General features: G+C 48.2%; 1 protein-coding gene across 1 annotated transcript in view; it reads left to right on the forward strand.

Annotated features, from left to right (window-relative positions):
• The window catches only part of PRDM16 (PR/SET domain 16), a gene marked incomplete at its 5' end in the record, with an annotated part of 172,594 nt that overhangs the window by 143,367 nt on the left and 7,689 nt on the right, over positions 1 to 21,538 (forward strand). The window contains 6 exons of the mRNA XM_083375787.1: positions 15,376 to 15,510; positions 17,055 to 17,157; positions 18,487 to 18,688; positions 18,998 to 19,145; positions 19,322 to 19,475; positions 20,084 to 21,476. Of these exons, the coding sequence (XP_083231913.1) occupies positions 15,376 to 15,510; positions 17,055 to 17,157; positions 18,487 to 18,688; positions 18,998 to 19,145; positions 19,322 to 19,475; positions 20,084 to 21,476 (2,135 nt within the window). The remainder of the gene's footprint in view (positions 1 to 15,375; positions 15,511 to 17,054; positions 17,158 to 18,486; positions 18,689 to 18,997; positions 19,146 to 19,321; positions 19,476 to 20,083; positions 21,477 to 21,538) is intronic.

Genomic DNA, 21,538 nt, shown 5'->3' on the forward strand with positions numbered 1-21,538 from the left:
GACTTTGTCACCTGTGAGCTCGGTGGTCTGAAATCAAACCTGCCAGCCACGGTGCATGGCCAAGAGTCAAGAGGGAAGGCCCCCGCGGCCCCCCCCTGAGCGGAGCTTAGCTTTCAGCCGGGAGGAAGGAAGAATGAATGGAGGAAGAATAGGAGGAATCCGAAGAGGGGGATTTCAGCCGGTTTTGATCTGATAAGGGGGAGACATTAAACTGAACCCCTGACAGGGACACCTCCCTTGGCAGCTAAGCAGGGGAGGGGGGAAGCCTGGCACTCAGTGGGAAATTTAGAGAGAGGATGAATTAGAAATTGCTTTGCCTTTTTATATATGCCTGTCTTGTTATGTAAGTAGCCGGCATATGTTTCTGGCCATATGGCTGTAATAAACTGATTTGATTTGATTTGTGGGGGGGGAAACACCCGAACACATCCCACATGCATGTCTTACAATATACGGGTTGTCCCCGATTTACAACACTCCATTTAGCCTTGAAAAAAGCGACTTACGATGCTTTCTCACACTTAGCGACCCAAATTCAGGCCCTTGGCGACTGGCTCCTGTTTATGACAGTCGCCATGATCCCCTGTTGCAACCTTCCGGCCAGCAAACTCAACGGGGGCGGGGGGAAGCGGCATTTGCTTTAATGACCCTGCTCCTAAATTCACAAATGCAGCGATTCCCTTAAAAACTGTGGCAAGAAAGCTTCTTGAATGGGGGCAAAGCTCGTTTAGTAAATGCTTTGCTTAGCGACAGGATTTGGGGGAGTAGAGGGTGTCAATTGTCGTAACTCGAGGACTACCTGGATTGTCGGAAGCGAAAGGTGTGCACACACACACACGTACACACAAACACAAAGCAGCAATTCAGAGATGCTCTATCCTATTCTTCTCCTTGAATGCATCTTTTGTCACCCATGTCGGAAATCCTGAGATGCCCATTTGGGTCTGGGGGCATTCAGCTGTAGCCCCCCACCCCCACCCCGGAAGAGCTAAGGGCACCTTCTGCCCGGCTACCGTTACCGCATTTGTCTTTTTAAACAATAACGAAACTTTAGGAGGTGTCCATAGATACCGCACCGGATGCGCACACACAAACACACACACACACACACACACACACACTCTCACACACATACACCATTCATTGGGGGTGGGAGTTCAAATTCACCTTCCTGCAGTGTCTCGGTTCCCACCGTGCAGAGAAATCAAGAATCAGCGTTAAGCCCCGGGGTAGAGGAAGGGAAGAAGGAAGAAGGAAGGGAGAGAGAGAGAGAGAAGGGAAGGAGTGGAGAAAGGGAAGGAAGGAAGAGGAAGACAGTGGGAGAAAGAAAGAAGGAAGATAGGAAAGAGAAAGCGATAAAAAAAAAAGAGAAAGCCAACCAGACAATCTGCAGCCGTTTAGTGACCCCCGTCAAGTGCTGTTTACTGTGATTATTTACTGCAAGGAAAGGCCCCCAAATGAAGGGAAAACGCAGCCTGCTTTTGTAACCCCCGAGGCTGGGTCCCCTCTTGGCCTCCGCTCCTTCCCATTAAGCAAATAAGCCTTTTTTCCCCCCTGTTGCTGGGCCGTCCTCGGGTGGAGCCGTGCCAGCAGCCATCCCTTCCTTTAAGGCAGCCTCTGCTTTTTAGGCTTCCTATACCTGAGGGATGGATCGCAACTCTCTTTCCCCCCCCCCCCCCGCTCTTCTCTCTCTCCTTCTCCCCCCCCTCCCCAATTTAGCCAGAGTTTATTATTATTTCAGTGTGGAGCCCAGCTATATCACATTATATCCCTGGCAGTCAGGAAGACGAGCCAAAATCACATAAAAGCCCCTTCTGTCGGCCATCAGCTTCACATTGGGGGGCGGGTGTCTCAGCAGCTTCTTCCCAGGTGACAAGAAAGACTTCCTAGCTGTTTCTTCTCTCTCTCCCCCCCCCCCCCCACTTCTTTTTCTGGGCTGAGAAAAGAGCTTTGCAACCGGCTGCCTTGGGTGGGGTCTTAAGGAGGGGAGGGGGTGAATTTGGGCAATTGCCTTTTTTGGCTCATGGTTGGTGCAGTCTCCTTTGTAGAAGGCACTGGGTTTCAGCACAGCGATGGGAGGGAAGGAAGGAAGGAAGGAAGGAAGGAAGGAAGGAAGGAAGGAAGGAAGGAAGAGAGAGAGAGAGAGAGAGAGAGAAGGGACATTCCTGAATATAAAGAAATTAGTGCACATGAAATAAAAACATATGGAGAGGTTTGAACAAATCTATCTGTTTCAGCACAGAAGCTTTGAAACACTTGCTCGAAGAGAGGCTGGCATTTTTGCAGAATTTTTTTTTTGCAATTTTCCCCCCCCTGCGCTGACCTCTTAAAGAAGTACAAAAATGGGGAAGCAGGAAAGGAGTTACCTTTTGCTTTTTAAAAAAAAATTCCATCGAAAACCCAGATTTAACCAGCCGGCTGCGTTTCCAATGCACAATCTGTCTTTCCTTTTTTTCACAGTCTGCTGTAGAGGTCTTAAAGCATCCTGAAACATTTCTTTTTTTAAAAAAAAATATCCCTGCTAAAAATCCCCATTGTGGAATCAAGAAAATTTAGAGCAAAATTTAGAGCAAAATACCCTGGGCATAAAATGAAAGCGTTCTTTGCAGAGATGGATAAACTAGCCTGTTTCTAATATATCTGTACTAATATAGATTTTTTTTTAAAATCTGCCATTCTGCATAGGGGGGGGAATCTTTCTGGAAAGGCATATAGAAATCGCTATGCATATTTTATATTTTAAAATCGTTTAAATAGAGCTAATGACATAAAAAATGCACAATGTGTATTTTTTTTTTAAAAAAAAAAAAAGCAAGGAGCGTACATATCTCTTCCGGGAAGTGATTAGGTGATTTTTGTACGAGAATCTGCAGAAATCTCTCAAAAATTCTTAGGTTTGTGTGTGTCTTACCTTAGGCTCAATTTCCTTTCCTTTCCTCCAGTGCACTTGCAGGGCACCAGGTTGAGCAAACAGACTTTAAAAGTGGGGGGGAGTAGAATTGTGCGTTATTTTCACGATAGGCTAATATTCCTTTCACTGCACAGATTTTATTTTGTGCCTCTGCGGAGTTTTACCCCTTGCGCTCATCTACAAACAATACAGTAGGTTTTAAACGATATCTTGAGTTCTAAAGATTTCCATAGCAAACAATGAGAAAAAGAAACGGGGGGGGGGGAAAGAAAATAATAATATCCAGAGCCCGGAGGCTAAACAGCAAACTGTCAATAAACGCCACGTTGTGCTGTGCGGTCTTCAAAAAAAGCAGCGTTATGGGTCAGCGCATCCGATAGTGTCTTGAACATTTCCCGGAGTAAATGAAACAATTATTTTTGGCAACTTGCATTGATTTTAGAGTTTGTACACTTTCTCCCTGTGTGCGCGTCCATGCAAGAATGTGTGCATCTGTGTCTCTGTGTATTTGTGTCTATGTATATGAGTTTGGATACACAGGTCGTCCTCGGTGTAAGACCGCAGTTGAGGCCAAAATTTCTGTTGTTAAGTTCTGCCCCATTTTATGACCTTTCATGCCACCGTTGTTAAAGTGAATCACTGCAGTTGTTAACTTAGTCCCACCGTTGTTAAGTGGATCTGGCTTCCCCCATTGACTTTGCTCCCCCAAAAGGGGATCACATGACACACACACCCAGGACATTGCGACCGTCATAAATATGAGTCAGTTGCCAAGCATTTTTTCAGTACTGTTGTAACTTTGAATGATCATTAAATGAACTGTTGTAGGTCAAGGACTACACACACACACACACACACACACACACACACACACACACACACTCACACTCACACACTTATATATAAAACTCCCTTTTTACAACTCTCTCTATATATCTATCTATCTATCCATCCATCTATCCATTCCTATTTCTGTCTCTATATGCATCCATCCATCTATCCCTATTTCTGTCTATCTATCTATCTATCTATCTATCTATCTATCTATCTATCTATCTATCATCTGTCTGTCTGTCTGTCTGTCTATCTATCTATCTATCTGTCTGTCTGTCTATCTATCTATCTATCTGTCTGTCTATCATCTATCTATCATCTATCTATCTATCTATCTATCTATCTATCTATCTATCTATCTATCTATCTACTTACCTACCTACCTACCTATCTACCATCTATCTATATTTATCCATCTATCTATCTATATCTTATCTATCTATCCATCCATCCCTCTCTATCCGTCTCCATTCCTAAAGCCCTTCTCCGTTCATATCCTCATGCGTGTCTTCACGAAATCGGGAGAAAAAAAACCTTGCAGGAACTTCTATTAGCCAATTGTTTGTCCCATCGATCCCGGTTTGGGGTCAGGAGGGAGGGAAAAAAGGGGAGTGGGCGAAAACTGCAGACAAGGCCGGGTGTTAAATTATTAACTAAACGTTCTCATCCTCCTGAGACGTGTTTTCTTTAAAGAGCATCTGGAGGAACGGTGATCTTTTATGAAATTAATAGCCGGGGGGGATGTCATCAGAGAGCGAACACAACTCCTGAAGCAGCTGAGATTTGGGGGTTTTTTTGGGGGGGGGAACGAGATGGGAAGACGCCTAGCTAGGAGGAAGCGGGGGGGGGGTGTAGCCTGTTTATTGTGATTGGATTTATTATAGTTATTCGTTGAATTTATTAAACGGGGACAGAGAGGAAAAAGCCCTCTAAAGATCCGCCGAAGGAAGAGCACGACTCCCCTTCAGTGAAGATCTGGATTCTGCACCTTCCTATTTCAGCGTTTCTCGTCCGCTTTCGTGAAAAACGATTGGATTTGGAAGTTTAAGTTTGGGAAGTCTCCTGGTGGGGGGGGGGGACTGGAGGGCCGATTTTAGTGCTGAATGCGAACCAGTCACCAAGCTTCTGGGTTTTGGTCACATGACCACGGGGAAACTTCAAGGGTCATAAGAGTGAAGAATGGTCCTATAAATGCCACTGTAACTTTGAACACTCACTAACTGAAGTGTTGTAAATCGAGGTATAGTCCCTAAGTCTTCTTTTCTTTTCTTTATTTCTATTCTATTCTATTCTGTAATTCTATTTTATTCTGTAATTCTATTATTCATTCTATTCTATTCTGTAATTCTATTTTATTCTGTTATTCTATTCTACTCTACTCTACTCTACTCTACTCTACTCTACTCTACTCTATTCTATTCTATTCTATTCTATTCTATTCTATTCTATTCTATTCTATTCTATTCTATTCTATTCTATTCTATTGTCAAGACCCATTTTCCTGTTCTCCTTTCACCTCTCCCTTACCAGCGTTCTGATGCCAGGGTGGCGAGCAAATTTGAAGGACCCCCAATCTGGTCACTTTTGAGTCCTCTTTCTGACCTTCAGCAGAACTTCTGATTTATCCCGGAGCTTTGCCGGCTTGGTTTATTATCAGAGTCAATTTATACCTTCCATTTATTTCACCCATGATTGACTCCCCAACTCTTAAAATGCAGAGAGAAAGATTGGACTCTTGTCTCAGGGAAAAAGAAGAAGAAGAAGTGGGGGGGGGAGAAAAAAAAAAGCAGAAATGTAGATGGAGGAAGGGCAAGATAACGGGTGCCGTAAATCTGTTAACGGAGTTGATTAATCTTGGGAGTAACCTTTGCGATGCTCCGTGGAACGATCCCTTCTTGATAAAGTTAGTGGAGGAAGGAAAAGTTCAACGGGGAGTTTCTTTCCTTTGAAATCAACTTTGCCCGGTCTAACAACATAAGATGTCCCCGACTTACGACCATAGCTGGCAATAACGGTCATAAACCATGAGCGTGACATTTTCTCCCCGTGCCCAGCACAATTCTCACAATACTAAGAAAATTTCCCCGTGGATTTCTTTTACGTTGGGCTCCTTGGACACCTCGTTCTTTGAGCAAACATTCGGAGTTACGACCGGGCTCCCCCAACGGACTCACTTAATGGCCGGCACGTTCTCTTGACCACCGCAATGTCTGCTTGACGGCCACCAGGTCAGCTTCATCATTGCTGGAAGGAGAAACTCCGGTTAGGCGCTGACTTGCTTTGCGGCGCTGATGGTATATGACCGCGATGGCCAACTACGATCGTAAGTTAGGGACATCTTATGTGGTTAGTGCAAGATACACCTGGCTCCCCACCCCTTCTTCTTTCCCACCCCTCTGACGGCAGAGGGGCACAAAATTGCACAGCGAGGGTCTTTAAAATAACAAAAAAACTCATTTCTAGGCAGGGTCGGTGGGTTAGAGCATCTGTAAAATCTTCTGTGGATAATTCAATTAACCAGAAAGACAGTAGACACACACACACACCCGGTTGTCTACTGGAGCATCTTCCACTCATTCGGGGGGGGGGAAATGTCAGGGGGGCACGTCTTGCCCCCTCGCCCCCGCCCCGGAGGGCAAAGGATCTGGGGTGCACATCTGTTATCTTAATTTCTTGCCCCCCACCCCACCCAACCAAGCACACGCATGCCCCCAAGCCCCTTCTTTTCCTGGGGCATGCCATTCCGTGGGGGTTTTGAGCCGTTGCACCGATGCCTCGAACCGCCAAGCAGAGGGGAACAAAGTAGAGTTCATATTTATGCCCGGTGCCAATTTGTGATGGTAGGGGGGGGGAGAAAGGAAAGGAGGAGAGCAAAAGGGTTATAGCCGGCAAGGGAGGGGGCACATTGTTTTCCCACTTGCCCTCCCCCCCAAAAAAATGTACGCGCGGCAGTGACATAAAGCCATCTCTTGCTCGAACGCATGACTCAGTTCCACACTGAGTTGCCTTTTGTTCCTGCCGCAAAGAATGCACAGCTTCTGCCTCCTTAATGGGCCATTTTCCCTCGCAAAATATAGCTTTCGGGGAGGGGGGGGGAAATGGGGGCCGGTTTTGGAAGCAGATCCTCGCTGAGGTAAAGGAGGGCTGGCCTCCCGCCGTTCGAAGTCTACCTTTCCTTTCAGTGGCCGAGCATAATAGGTGGAAATGAGCAACATGTTCCTTATTTTATTTTTCGCACGCTTCACCTCCGCCCGCCCCCTAAAAAAAAAAAGAAGAAGAAGAAGAAGATGAAGAAAATAACAATAATCAAAGGGACCTTTTTAGGACCACCTCATCATTTCCCCCCCCCCTTTCTCCTCCGAGGCCGAGAGGATAAAAGCTGCATTTTTGCAAAATTAAAACGGATTCAACTCTGTCCGCATGGCCCCCCCCCCAAAAAAAATCAGCCTTTGAATAGGCGCCGAGGGAGGGGAAAAACGAGGTGTTTGCGGGGAAAATTACAGTAACTATTCTGGAATTACAGCAGGTCCAATCAGGGCCTGTTCGGGAGAGAAGGGGGAAGCAGAGCCCCCTCCCCAACCCCCGATAGAACTTTTTATAAATGTTATAACTTCTTTGGACTTTGAAAGGGTTGACCCTCTCCATGGTGGGCCGTGAATTTGTCTGCCAGCTGAATTCCGAGAGGTCTTCGCCGTTTCTCTGCCAACAAGGGACGGTCCCGGCGGGGAGATAAGGACGGTCAAGCCTTCTGGGCCTGCAAGTTGTCAGAAGAAGGAAGCGTCCCCGCAGACGATGAGTGTTAAAAGGTTGTGCTGACGTGGTCGCAATCTCTTAATGAGGTCATTGACCAGATCGCAGCAGCCTTCTCGCCTTTGCTGACTCCGAGGAGAGGGGGGGTTGACCTTAACCGTGAACACCACTGTGTGCCGAAATGCAATTTTCTCCTCCGCTCCCCCAAAAATGAAAAAAAATAAAATCTCTTGAAGGTTTGTGTCACCGGGAAGATACTGCGGAGTTGCTTTGATTTCTTTCGACCAACATCAAAATCTCATGAAGGCTTTATAAAGCCTTCAGTAAGGCTCCACCCGGAACACACGGCCTCCAGTTTTGGTTCGCCCCGTTGCAAAAAAGTTGTCCAGACGTTGGAAAAAGTGCGGAGAAGAGCGGCTAAGATGAGGAAAAGCCGGGCAACTGACTCATATTTATGACGGCTAGGGTCGTGCGATCCCACTTTTGCGACTTTTTGACGAGCAATGGGGAAGCCAGGTTCACTTAACAAACTGGGTTAATAACAACGGCAGTGATTCGTTGAACAACGTTGGCCAAAAGCGAACGGGGCAAAATTCATTTAGGCCCCGGTCTTGCTGAGTTGAGTACCATCGTTCTAGAGATCTATCTGTAGCCAGACAGATATTTTCATGGGGATATTAAGACCATCCCAAGGAGAGAGAATTGTTTAAGTTAGACAAGCACCAACCTGACTCACTCTGTGCATATTTACGGCTCAGGCTGAAACACAAGGAGAGTGTTGGGCAAATTGCTCCTGTTGTGTCTTGGCAAGACACAAAACAGCTGTTCTTCCTCCCAAGGACCTGCCTCTCGGCTTGACAGTCACAGCAGATGGTCCTTTGGAGAAGGTCATCCTTTGCGTCTCTCCCGGCCCTCAAATTTCATCCTTTTGGTCCCCAGGAGTCTGAAATCCCAAATACAAAATTCAGAATACTGTATATGTTACAACAGCCAGATATGAGCAAAAGGGGGAGCGCCCTTTTTAATCAGGTGGAAACCTTTTTGGATTTACAGTAAGTAGATATAGACTGCGCCTCCCACCAGGAAAAGGTGAGAGGGAGAGTGGGAGGGAGGGAGGGAGGGAGGGAAGGAAGGAAGGAAGGAAGGAAGGAAGGAAGGAAGGATTTACAGTAAGTAGAGATAGACTGTACCTCCCCGCAAGAACAGATGATTGGGGATTTTGGAAATAGAGGTAATCCTCGATTTACAACCGTTTCACTTAGTGACCATTCAAAGTTAAAACAGCCCCGATAGAAGGGACCCAGGACCGTCTTTCAGAGCTATGACTTTTGCAGCATCCCCGCGGTCTCGTGATCAAAATTCAGAGCCTTGGCAACTGACTCGTATTGATGACGGTCGCAGTGACCCCGGGGGTGTGTGTGTCACGTGATCTGACCGCTAAAAGTTGGGGGCCCGGGGAAGTGGCTTGGCCTCCTCCTCTTCCTCGGCCGAAGGGGCGGGCAGCCTGGCGCTTGCCCTGGCTGCCTTGGCCTAGCAACTCCTCTCCGCCCGGCAGCAGACTTTGTGATTAAGTCTGCAAACCCCCCCCCCACCCCCACCCCCGCTGTTTTTAATAGGCCTGTAGACTCAACCGGCTGATGAGAACTAAACAACGCAGCTTGCTCTCAAATACTTCCACTGGAATCTCCTAATACGCGATATTAATCATGGCTGTCAAAGCGGTCAGGAGCCCAAGCATGTCCACCCGGTGGGCTGGAGGGGGGAGGCAGGTCCCGGGGGCTAGGGTGGGAGGAGGAGGAGAGGGAGGGAGGGAGGGAGGAAGGAAGGAAGGAAGGAAGGAAGGAAGGAAGGAGGAAGGAAGGAAGAGTGGAAACCACCTAATCCGCTGTGTGTCAGCCTTAGTAACTTAGCAAATTCTGGGAGTTGACGTTCCTCCCAGATGTGTTCGTGGGGGGTGGATTTGAACCTGGGATCGGCTGTTCCTGAGGCTGAGCCTTCGAAAGTCACGGTTCTTGTGTGTGAGAGAGGCAGGGAGGGAGAAGGCAGGCAGAGGAACCTCTGCAGCCCCCAGTTTTCATAATCTGCAGAACCCAGCTGCTCATTTGTAACTTGAAGGTGAACCCAGCCTTCTGTCTTCCCAGAGATCCCGTGTGACATATTTCCATAACATTTTAATCAGTTTTATCCTAGATTCCTCCAGAAAACTCCATGCTTGCTTGATGGTCTTGCTTACCTCACACTAATAGCATGTGTAACAAATCTTTTACTTGCAATTTCTTCTGAGTTGGATATTCCAGCCCCTCTTCCCCCTGTCCGTATTGATAAACTTCATAAAGGTTGTTCTTCCCTTCCCCTTCCTTAGAACATAGAGTAATAGGGCTGGAAGGGACCTGGGAGGTCTTCTACTCCAACCCCCTTCTCAGGCAGGAAACTATACTATGCTGTCCAGTCTCTTAAAAACTTCCAGTGTTGGAGCGTCCACAGCTTCTGGAGGCAGGTTGTTCCACCGGTTAATTGTTCTGAATGTCAGGAAATGTCTTCTTAGTTCTTCTGAGTTGCTCCTCTCCTTAATTGGTTTCCATCCATTGCTTCTTCTTGTCCTGCCTTCAGGTCCTTTGGAGAATAGGTGGACTCTCTCTTCTTTGTGGCAACCCCTGAGATCTTGGAAGGCTGCTATCATGTCAAACCCCCATGATGGAGCTCCACCTGGTGTTTGCTAGGTGTCCGTTGACCCAGGACCTCTGAGGCCCGAAGGTCCTCTTGCTATCATGGCTCCCCCTCAAAACATCTCCTCGTCCTTATGGCTTGGGATGACAGCCAGGCCACCGCAAAAGCCACCCATTGTGGGCAGGAGGACCAGCCAACGCGCGAGAGATCGAGTTGCATTCTTGAAGCCCACATTCATGGTGCCCTGGGCGGTCATCTCCCAGTTGCTACACAGAGGCCCTCAGTTCTCCGTTTGTTTTTTTTGTTTTGTTTTTTCCACCCACCCCGAAGGTGTCCACGTCTTTTTTCCAAAGCGGAACATCTTCAGAAGGTTACCCGATGCGTTAGTGATGTTCCTCACCAATCCAACCGACCCAAGGAAGACAACAGAAGAAAGGCACAAATCATCCGTTGGGCAGGGTGGGGTGGGAAGACCGTTTCCGTCGATTCGTGTTCCTCGCAGCAAAGAAAAGACGGGGAAAGAAATTGTTTTGTGTTTGACGTGCAGGGAAGATCCAGCCTCGACAATTCGGCCAGTGTCTGGATTCACAATGTCTCATTCAGCAACACAGATCGTCTTTTATGCGGCAAGATGAGTGCGTGGGACAACGATGCTCGGGATTGTTCAGGACAATCTTATTCTGTAGTCAGCAGAAAGCAGGAGGGTGGGATATTGACCCACACACACACACACTCACAAAGCCACCCATGCACCGTGACAGCGTTGTCATTTTTTTGTGCTTCATTTCTCCCCCGCTCCCCCCCCCAGCATCTTAATTCTCTTTGTCCTGCCTCGCCCCCTCAACATTTGGAAATTTGGGAGAAATAACCACTTGGCACAATCTCTTCCTGTCATCTCATCCTTTGTCTTCCCTCTCCTTTCCTTTCTTCCGTTTCGTCCCTCGGTCTCCATCTTGCAAGCCCTGGATTCCAAATAATGGTTAAGGGTCAACTCCTTTCTCCACGGTGCACCCACAACCTTTCCACTGGTTGATTGTTCTCACTGTCAGGAAGTTTCTCCTTAGTTCTAGGTTGCTTCTCTCCTCGATTGGTTTCCATCCGTTGCTTCTTGTCCTGCTTTCAGGTGCTTTGGAGAAGAGCTTGACTCCCTCTTCTTTGGGGCAGCCCCTGAGATACTGGAAGACTGCCATCATGTCACCCCTAGTCCTTCTCTTCATTAAAGAAGACATTCCAATTCCTGCAATTGATATGTTGTAGCCTCCAGTCCCCTAATCAGAACAGAACAGAATAGCTGAGTTGAAAGGGACCTTGGAGGTCCTCTAGTCCAACCCCCTGCTCGGGCAGGAGACCCTACGCCATTGGTTGTCCAATCTTTTCTTAGAAACTTCCAGTGTTGGAGCACCCACAACCTCTGGAGGTAAGTGGCCCCACTGATTAATTCTTCTCAGTATCAAGAAATTTCTCCTTAGTTCCAGGCTGCTTTTCTCCTTGTTCAGTTTCCATCTGTTGCTTCTTGGAGAATAGATTGACACAAACACACACAAACACACACCTTCTTCTCTGTGGCAGCCTCTTAGATTTCTGAACACTGGTCTCATGTCAGACTGGTCCATAATTTGTTAGAACTTTATTCTTCTTTTTTTTTGACAACAGAGATGCTATTTTCTCTTCTTCTGAAGCTCTTTTATTTCTCTGGGAGAGTACCCAACTTCTTGTCCCATCATCGCCTAGTTCCTCTCCGCTTCCCAGATGCCATGAATCCAATTCTGAGCCCTTAAGGCACTTTGAAATCAAGAGAGAGAGATTCCCTCTGTCTTTCCAGCTTCCATCCTGCCCCCTTCCCTCGCTTTTCCTGGTTGGAGAGGACCCTCCCGGTGGGAACCGAACGGTGCATCGAATGCTGGAGACGCGGAGGACCCCGGCTCGGCTGAGACCTTGCCTTCATCTTTTGCTCTTAATTGGCTTCAGGTCTTGGAGCTTGGCCAGGGGATATGTTGTTTTTTTCCCCCTAAAAAAAAATAATAAAATAAAAAAATGCAGAAAGCAAAATCCAAGGGCCTCCTCGTTAGGCCGGGGGAAAAAAGTAAATTTGCATGACAGGCTGGCTTCAATTGACTGTCAGGTAGCCCCGCTTGTGTTTTTTCCCCCCCCCCATCGGGGTTGTTGCGCTCCCCTCGCTGCCTTTTGCACACAAAGTCCCCTTTGTCAAGGAGGCACAACGTTTTTGCCCCATAGAACCCAGGCCTAGAGAAGGATGTCAGGCCTGCATTCTAATAAATAAATCAAAAACACTTCAGCCCTCCAGGAAAAGATTCTTCATTAGACACCCTCCTTCTCTTTTCTTATTTTTTTTTTCAGCCCCCCCCTCCCCAGTATGCCAAGCCGAGTTTGCATTGGACCCCGTCCAGGAACCCCACGGCAGGCTAATGGGTGTCTCCCCACACACACACACACACTCCCCCACCCCTCTTTTTTTCGCTCTCTTCCCCTCCCACCCGGGATGGACAAAAGACCTTTTCTTCCTTCTCCGGGGCTGAACAAGTTTATCCAAATATTCTCGGCTTACTAGTCGCCCCCTTTTTCGGAACTGATCGACGCCGTTAAAAAAGGACACTTTTGTGCGTCTTGCAAGGGGGGAAAAACCCCGCACGGGTGGGGACCAGGAGGGATGGGGAAGCGCCCACGAGGCCGCAGGAGGGGGTCGAAGGAGCAGAGGGGAGAGGGGACCCAACGGGCGAAAAAAAATCTACACCAGGTTGCCCTTCGCCGTGGACAAAGTTAGCTCTCTTTATTCGTCCCGTTCCCAACAGTGAACCTTTTCAGTCACGTGACTTGCACGTTCGTTTAACGACCGTTCAAAGTTACACCACACTGAAAAAAATGGACTTGCAACAGGTCCTCGCCCTTACAACCATCACAGCACTGCTTAGGGAGGGCATAGTGAAGCGGTCTATAAGTCTGAGGGCTGTTCTGTTCTGTTCTGTTTTGTTCTGTTCCATTGCGTTCTGTTCATCATCTATCTATCTATCCATCCATTATCTGTCTGTTTATCCACCCACCCACCCACCCACCCATCCATCCATCCATCTATCACCTATCTATATCTATCCATCCGTTCATGTTCTACTTATCTATTCATCCATTATCTTTCTATCATCCATTATCTATTTATCTATCCATCCCATTGTCTGTCCATCCATCCGTTTATCATCTATCTATATATCCATCCATTATCTATCTGTCATCCACTATCTATTTATCCATCCATCCATCCATCAATTGTCTGTCTATCGATCGATCGATCGGTTTAATTTAAACACCATCCATCTCATTGTCCAATCAACTCTGTGCAGTTTATAGCTACAAACCTCTTATGCCCCAAACCTATTTTGTAACTCTAAACCAAGATACCTGCAGGAAAAAAAGGAAAAAAAAAAAGAACCAGACATTGCTTTGCATCTGTTTTTAACCAGGTTTGGGGTAAGCAGAAGCCTTCAGGAGCTGCGTCGGTAATAATAATGATAATAATAATAACAATAATAATAATAACAATAATAATAATAATGATAATGATAATAATAATAATCCTCCACATTTGGAGAACCAGGGTGGGACCCCAGCAGCCACTGGTGTTTTTATATTGGCCTGAGCGGGAGCCACGAAACCTCATAAAACCTATGAATGATGCATCCTTGGAAAGCTATAAAAATTTATGGAGGAAATAGCCCAGGTGGAAAGGCCTGGGCCTGCTCCCTAGCCGGAGAATTCAACCTGCGGCCAGGATCTGCTTTTGATAACCGCTCCATCTGGTCCACAGAAGCCCAACTAAATTGTTTCAGCAACAGCAACAAAAAACACCCCTCTGTGGCCAGGTGCTGCCTTTTTTTTGGGGGGGGGAGATTGTCTCCATTCACATTTTACCTCCTCAGCTGGCGAGATTTGCAGGTTATGAGCGTAGCGGGATGAGAAAGCTTGCAAGGCAGTTATGGCGAAGGGACCCTCAAAAGAGGAATGTCGGAAAAGGTCGCTTGGGATTTACGACCTTTGCGGTATCCCCACGATCATGCGGTCAAAATTCAGACGCTTGGCAACTGACTCGTACGTACGACGGTTGCAGTGTCCCGGGAGCACGTGATTCCCCCCTCCCCTTTTGCGGCCTTCGGACAAGCATCGTTGGTTAGGAGTTTGGTCAAGAGATCGTCCCAGGCTCTGGAGGATTTTAGGCAGAGATTGGACAGTGCTTTGTCTGAAATGGTCTTAAGGCCTCCTGCTTGGGCTAGAAGACCTCCAAGGCCCCTTCCCGCCCTTTTACCCCATGCTCTATGTTCTAAGATGGCCGAGGAGCAGTTATCAGATATTTAGCCTCAGAAGATGACCGAGACAGCCTTGCTGTAAGCTGAAGAGTGCTCCTTGGCCAGAGGACCCGTCTGAACGTTAGACCTCAAAGCTGGAAGGAAAGCGGATCTGATGCTGCCTGGATGACAAAGTCAGTTCTGGTGCTGGGAACAGATTATTAGGAATTTTCAGAAGGGACATATTTTTGGACTTCCAAACCCCCAAAGAATTGCTTTCCTTTCCCGGAGTCGATTTTTTTGACCCGGTTTTGCAGTTTGCTGAACCTCAGAGATCGGTTCGAAAAGTGTGTGTGTGTGTGTGTGTGTGTGTGTGTGTGTGTGACCTCCTAGGTTGACATCCGTGCCTCCGACTCGCCAATCAGCTCCCCGTCGCTCCGTGCATTGTGTTCCTCGGGATTTTTTTTTATTCAGTAGCCCTTTCTGTAATCAAGCTTGGAAAGTTATCCGTGCACTTGAGAATATCCACCTGCCTTTCTGGAAGGGCAGCCCCCCCTCCCCCAAAGAATCTCTTTCAGTCCTTTTGTGACACTGCGTGAAGTTCCCTCACCTCTCGTTTTTTGGGAAAGTTGAACAGGAGAGCCCATGCAAGCCACTTTTCAGAAGGTCGATGGGTTGGTAAGGTGCTCCAAGAAGATCTTCAGATCTTTTCCTAGATTTCTTCCAAGTTGGGTTTGATGGTTCCAAAGCTTCCTGCAAAATTTGTGGGGTTCCTGTTGCTGACTTGCCTACAATTATTCCTCGATTCTCTCTCTCTCTCTCTCTCTCTCTCTCTCTCTCTCTCTCTCTCTCTCTCTCTCTCTCTCTCTCTCTCTCTCTGGATTTCTTCTCATCTCAACCTCTCACAATCGTCTCTTGCAGATTGGCGAGGAGCTGGACCTCAGCAAATTCTGCATGGATGCCAACCCAACGTCCAGCGGGAACTGGTTGAAATATATCCGGGTCGCTCGTTCGAGCGAAGAACAAAATTTAGTGGTGTGTCCCGTTAATGACCAGGTATGAACTTTTGTGCATGTACACCCCTGGGCCCAAGCATACATATGACGCAGCTCACACATTGAGCTACATCCTGGTTTGTTTAACCAGGATTTACTGGCAGAGCTAGCACTGACTGAAGTCACAAAGTATGGTTGAATGTGAACCCATGCCTGATGAACTGGGGTAGAGAGGAAGGCCTCTTTTTTGGAAATACATTTTACATATAAAATGTAAAAGGGGAAAATGTGTATTGTACACTTCTTTAAGGTTGTAAAAAGGACAGTTCATTTCAAAAAGTAATCCTCAACATAACAATATTTCTCAGGACACACTTGGATTATCTGTTCCATAATCCCACATTCAGCCGGATCAATAAATTGTATACCGGTAATAATAATATTGGGCCCATAAGGATGCATGATGATGATAACAACAACAACAACAACAATTATAATAATAATAATGAAGAGGAGGAGTAGGAGTAATAACAATAACTGTAATAGGTCAGGTTCATTGATAATCGTGCAATAGTTTTTAGAAAAATTGGTCTTCTATCACAGGCAATTGCTCGAGGAATAAATCTAACTAAAGATATCCCTGAGTTGTTAGGAGATGAAAAAAGAGAAGAAAATTCTCTTCTAGAGAAATAAAGAAGAATAAAAAATGCAAGGCTTATTTCAGTAGCCCCAAATTCAGCTTTAACTGGTAAACTCTGCCCTCTGGAGGGAGAATCCCCCCAAGAAAGAAAAAAATGCATACAGTACAATGTCACCAGTGAGAGCTTTTCAAAAAAAAACCTTTTTAAGTTCACCCGCCAGATTTTTCCATCTATTAAGTTAATATTTGACAGACCGTTTGGCTGTATCGGGAAAGATGTGCCAGAATGTATTGGCTTTAAAGAAGAAAGGGGGGGGGGGGAGAGTAAACAGAAATCAGGAAGAAACAATAAGAGTTTTGTGCCCATAACGGGGTGGGGGGGGGAAATAAAAGTTAAATGGAATACTGTTCTTTCTGTTTGCTGCAGGATGGTATGTATTATACCCTGAATGAATCTTTCTTTAAAGTGGAATATGTGTGCATTCAGCCTAAAATCAGATTTCAGGCAAAGTCAAGCCACGCCACCACCACCACACAAAAAAATAAATAAAAAATAAAAACGATGAATTTTCAAGGCCTGTTCGGAGCAGGCGAAGAGCCGAGTTCGGAGGCTGAATGGCTGCCGTTAGACATTTGACTTCCCGAGAGCGATGGGATTTGTAGTTGAGGCTCTGGGGATGATTTTCAGGTGGGCTGCCCTATGGGAGGAAGGAAGATGAGAGAGACTTCTGGGACATTTTCAAGAGATCTCCATCCACCCCCCCAAGTGGTCAAACCGAATCACCCTCTTTCCCCCCCCCCCCCGTTTCAAATAACATTTGATGCCCAAGTAGCTCCTATGTTTAATTTCTCTCCTCTACCCCCTTTTTCCCTCTCTCTCTCTCTTCCTCCCTCTCTCTTCCTCCCTCTCTCTCTCTCTCTCTCCCTCCCTCTCTCTCTCTTCCTCTCCCCTTTCCCTTGTCCAGATTTATTATAAAGTTATTAGAGAAACAGATCCGGGAGAAGAGCTGCTGATGTACGCGAAAGAAGGAACATTGCCTGCTGGAAACCTGCCACCTAACTTGGAAGGTGAGGCCGCTGCTTCTTGTCCCCCCCCCAAGTGACACTTTGCGTCCCAAGATACAAAAACCCAGGTGGTTTATTTTGGACCCGTTGTGACACCGGAACACGTCAACATCTGGCCCGGCTTGCAAGCGGGAAGCCATCCTACCAACCTGCCAGATGTTGCTTTGGACTTTAGGAGGGTACCCCTGTCTGGCTCTTGGCTAGTGGGGTGATGTGGGAGGAGAAAATAGCATTTGTTTCTGACCTTCTTAGGTGTTTATTATATTCTGCCCCCCCATCCCCCCCCAAAAAAAGACATTTGCAAAGAAAATCCAACGTTCTTAACCCACACAATGGCCGTTTTTTTCCCCGTTCGGTCCTCCTGGCTGCGGATCACGCAGAGGCCGCGCGGCTTAATTGCCTCCCGAGCACGACACCCTATCATCAGAAAACATTTGACGCTTAAATACTTCGCCTTTCCTTATTTTTTCTATCAGGTTTCCCCCCCCCTTTCTTCTAAATATCCCACTCACCCTTTCCCCCCCCCCCGCCCTCGGCAGGGCAGGGCAGGAGAGTGCCAAATTCGCATCAAAAAGGGAAATGCTAAAAAGGACCCTAGAAAGATAATTATCTTATATTTTCTCTTTTTTTTTCCTTTCCCCCAAACGGCAGCCAAATATACAGCAAGACGCCCCCTTTATCGCTGCAGGAAATTTGAGCAGGGCACTTCAGTTCCTTCAAGGCCCAGAGGCACAGAATTGGCTTCCCCGCCCATCCCTTTTTCTGACCTTCTCCGGGTTTTATTCGATGGGCAGTCCTCGACTTACGACCACCCCTTTCCGTTGCTAAGCGAGGCATTCCGTTCGGTGTGCTTGGCCCCATGTTGCAAACTTGCTCTCAAACACTGGAAGTTTTTAAGAGGAGACTGGGCAACCGTTTGTCTGAAATGGTCTAGGGTTTCCTGCTTGAGCAGGGGGTTGGACTGGATGACCTCCGAGGGCCCTTCCAATTCCGTTATTCTATTCTAACTTGCTAAGTGAATCGTCGCAGTAGTTAAATTAGTCACAGGGTTGTTGACTCTGCTTGTTGGAAGGTCACCAAAGGTCACCCTCGATGGGTTGGTAAAATCCAGCTTGGCTGGCTGGGGAGTCCTGGGTGTTGAAGTCCACCTGTCTTAAAGTTGTCGGGATTGAAGAAAGATTTGCAAGCTCTCTGCTCGACAATCACACCCACCAGTCAGCGTTGGATTCCGATAGATCTCCGAGAAATATTTTTATTAAATCAAGGCGCTGGGGAGCTTCGGCCCTCCAGCATGGCTGCCTGTAACTACGGGGGTCTCCGCTTTGTCTCCAGAGGTTCACACCTTCCGTTGCGAGGACTGCGACGAGCTCTTCCAGTCGAAAATGGAGATGAGGCGGCATAAGAAATATTCCTGCCACGCCGTTGGCTCTCTGTATGAGTCACTGACCGAGGAGATCAAGCAGGAAGGAGGGATGGAGGATGAACAAGTCCACGAATGCAAAGACTGTGAAAGGATGTTTCCGAACAAGTACAGGTGAGGGGGGGCCCGCCCAGAGATCGTGTGTGTGTGTGTGTGTGTGTGTTTGCAAACTTGACAACTTTCAGAGGGGTGGACTCCAGTTCCCAGAATTCCTCGGGCAGCCTTAAGATCTGCGGACTCCAGTTCCCAGAATTCCCCAGCCAGCAAGGTTGAAAAACACAGGCCTAAATCTTGAGTGCAAGTGATGGGGGCACCCTAGAAGATGCTCTAGGTTCTCCTGCTTGAGCAGAGGGGGGGTTGGGCTAGAAGACCTCCAAGGGTCCCTTCCGACTCTTGTTGTTTTCCGTCGTTCTTCTCCCGCAGCTTGGAACAGCACATGATCATCCACACGGAAGAAAGGGAATACAAGTGCGACCAGTGTCCCAAGGCCTTCAACTGGAAGTCCAACTTGATCCGTCACCAGATGTCGCACGACAGCGGCAAAAGATTTGAGTGTGAAAATTGCGTGAAGGTACGGCCCTCGTTAAAGTTCCGGTGGGTTAGGCCAATGGTCAAAGAGGTGGGCCTCTCTGTCGAATCAAATCAACAAAAAAGCACACAAACACACACGCCAGCTTCCCTGGCAGGAAATGGCACATTTTGTCTTACTCTGGATGCTCAAGAGGTATCCGTTTGCCTTCTCCTCAGGTTTTCACGGACCCCAGCAATCTCCAAAGGCACATTCGATCTCAGCACGTTGGCGCGCGGGCGCACGCTTGCCCGGACTGCGGGAAGACCTTCGCCACCTCTTCTGGCCTCAAACAACACAAGCACATCCACAGCACTGTGAAGCCTTTCATATGTAAGTTGCCCCAGCTACACTGCCTCGTGCCCTGGGAATTCCCTTGATGTTTGTTTATCAATCGAATTTATCGGCTGCCCACCTTACCCCAGGGTAACGGCTGAATGGAAGAGAAGCTGCAGATCTGTACATTGGGCGGGTCGGAAGAAGGGCTGAAAAGATATCTCACCTCCTGGACATAAACTGGTTCAACTCTTCCCCTCTAGATGGCGCTGTAGGGCATTGCATGCCAAAACAACTAGACCCAGGGACAATTCCCCCCCCAGTGCCATCACTCTGCTGAACACCTAATTCTCCTTAGACAGAGCTGTCTAATGTCTATATATATTTACCGAGGTAGTGTGGCTGTAGTATTATTGTTTATCCTTCCTACTATCTTCTTTACTCCTCCTCTTATTGGTAGGAGGAGGAGGAGGTCATTCTTGGCGCTCTCTGATCTTGGTGGTTTTCTTGCAGACATTTCATGGCCCAACTAGGGAACACAGTCCATTAAAATTTTCACACCCCATTAAAATCCCCCAAATGCCAACTTTCTCTCGCGTCCGACCGGTTCTTTCATATTAATTTCATACTGGGTTTGGGTCTTTTGGTTTCTGTTGATGCTTTAGGCGAGGTCTGCCACAAATCCTACACGCAGTTCTCCAACCTCTGCAGACACAAGCGCATGCACGCCGACTGCCGGACCCAGATCAAGTGCAAGGACTGCGGGCAGATGTTCAGCACCACCTCCTCGCTCAACAAACACCGGCGGTTCTGCGAAGGCAAGAACCATTACAACCCCGGAGGCCTTTTTGCACCAGGTTTGCCTCTGACGCCCAGCTCCATGATGGACAAGTCCAAGACCTCGCCCAACCTCAATCACGCCGGACTCGGCTTCGGCGAGTACTTCCCCTCCCGGCCACACGCGGGAGCACTTCCGTTCTCGCCTGCTCCCCCCACGTTCCCGGCTCTCGCCCCTGGGTTTCCAGGTATCTTCCCTCCCTCGCTGTACCCAAGACCTCCTCTCCTGCCCCCCACGCCCCTGCTCAAGAGCCCCATCAACCACACCCAAGAGGCCAAGCTCCCCAGCCCTCTGGGCCACTCTCCGCTCCCGCTGATCTCCGCCATCAGCAACAGCAGCCACCCGCTACCCGCGGAGGAGAGGTTCAACAGCACCCCTTTGGGGAACTCCTACTTGGAGAAGCTCAAAGCCAGGACTAGTGACTTGTCGGACGCCAGCGACTTCGAGGACGTCAACACTACGACGGGCACCGATCTGGAGACCACCACCGGCACAGGCTCGGACTTAGAGAGCGACGTGGAGAGTGAGCGGGACAAAATGAAGGAGAAAAGCAAAGCCGCAGAGAGGAAGCCGGATTTTGGGAGCGGTTCGGTCCCCACCAGTTCCGCCAACAACATGAGCGATCTCCCCATCTTCTATTCCCAGCACACGTTCTTCCCTCCGCCCGAGGACCAGCTGCTTCCGATGATGGGGGCGGCGAACGATTCCATTAAGGCCATCGCTTCGATTGCCGAGAAGTACTTTGGGCCCGGATTTATGGGGATGCAAGAGAAAAAAATGGGGGCTCTTCCCTATCACTCCATGTTTCCCTTCCAGTTCCTTCCCAACTTCTCCCACCCGGTCTACCCTTTCACGGAGCGAAGCCTCAACCACAGCTTGCTGGTCAAAGCCGAACCAAAGTCGCCCCGGGACCTGCACAAAATCGGCGGGCCCTGCTCGGAGTCGCCCTTCGACCTCACCACCAAGCCGAAAGAAAGCAAAGCGGCCCAGGTCCTGCCCGCCCGTCACGCCGGCGAGGAACAGCCGCTGGATCTCACCATCAGCAGCCGCATCCGGGCCAGCCATAACGGGAGCCGGGATTCCCGAAAGAACCACGTCTACGGCGAGAGGAAGCTGGTGGCCAGCGACGGGATCCCCAAGATGAGCCAAGCTCAGATGCTCCCTCAGCCTTCCCTGCATTACGCCAAGCCCTCCCCTTTCTTCATGGACCCCATCTACAGGTATTAACATTCTCAGCCTTGATGGTGTCTTGTTGTGATTGTACGTGGGAAAGACTTTGAGG

Source organism: Vipera ursinii, assembly GCF_947247035.1.
Source record: "Vipera ursinii genome assembly, chromosome: 17".
In the NCBI taxonomy this organism is placed as follows: domain Eukaryota; kingdom Metazoa; phylum Chordata; class Lepidosauria; order Squamata; family Viperidae; genus Vipera; species Vipera ursinii.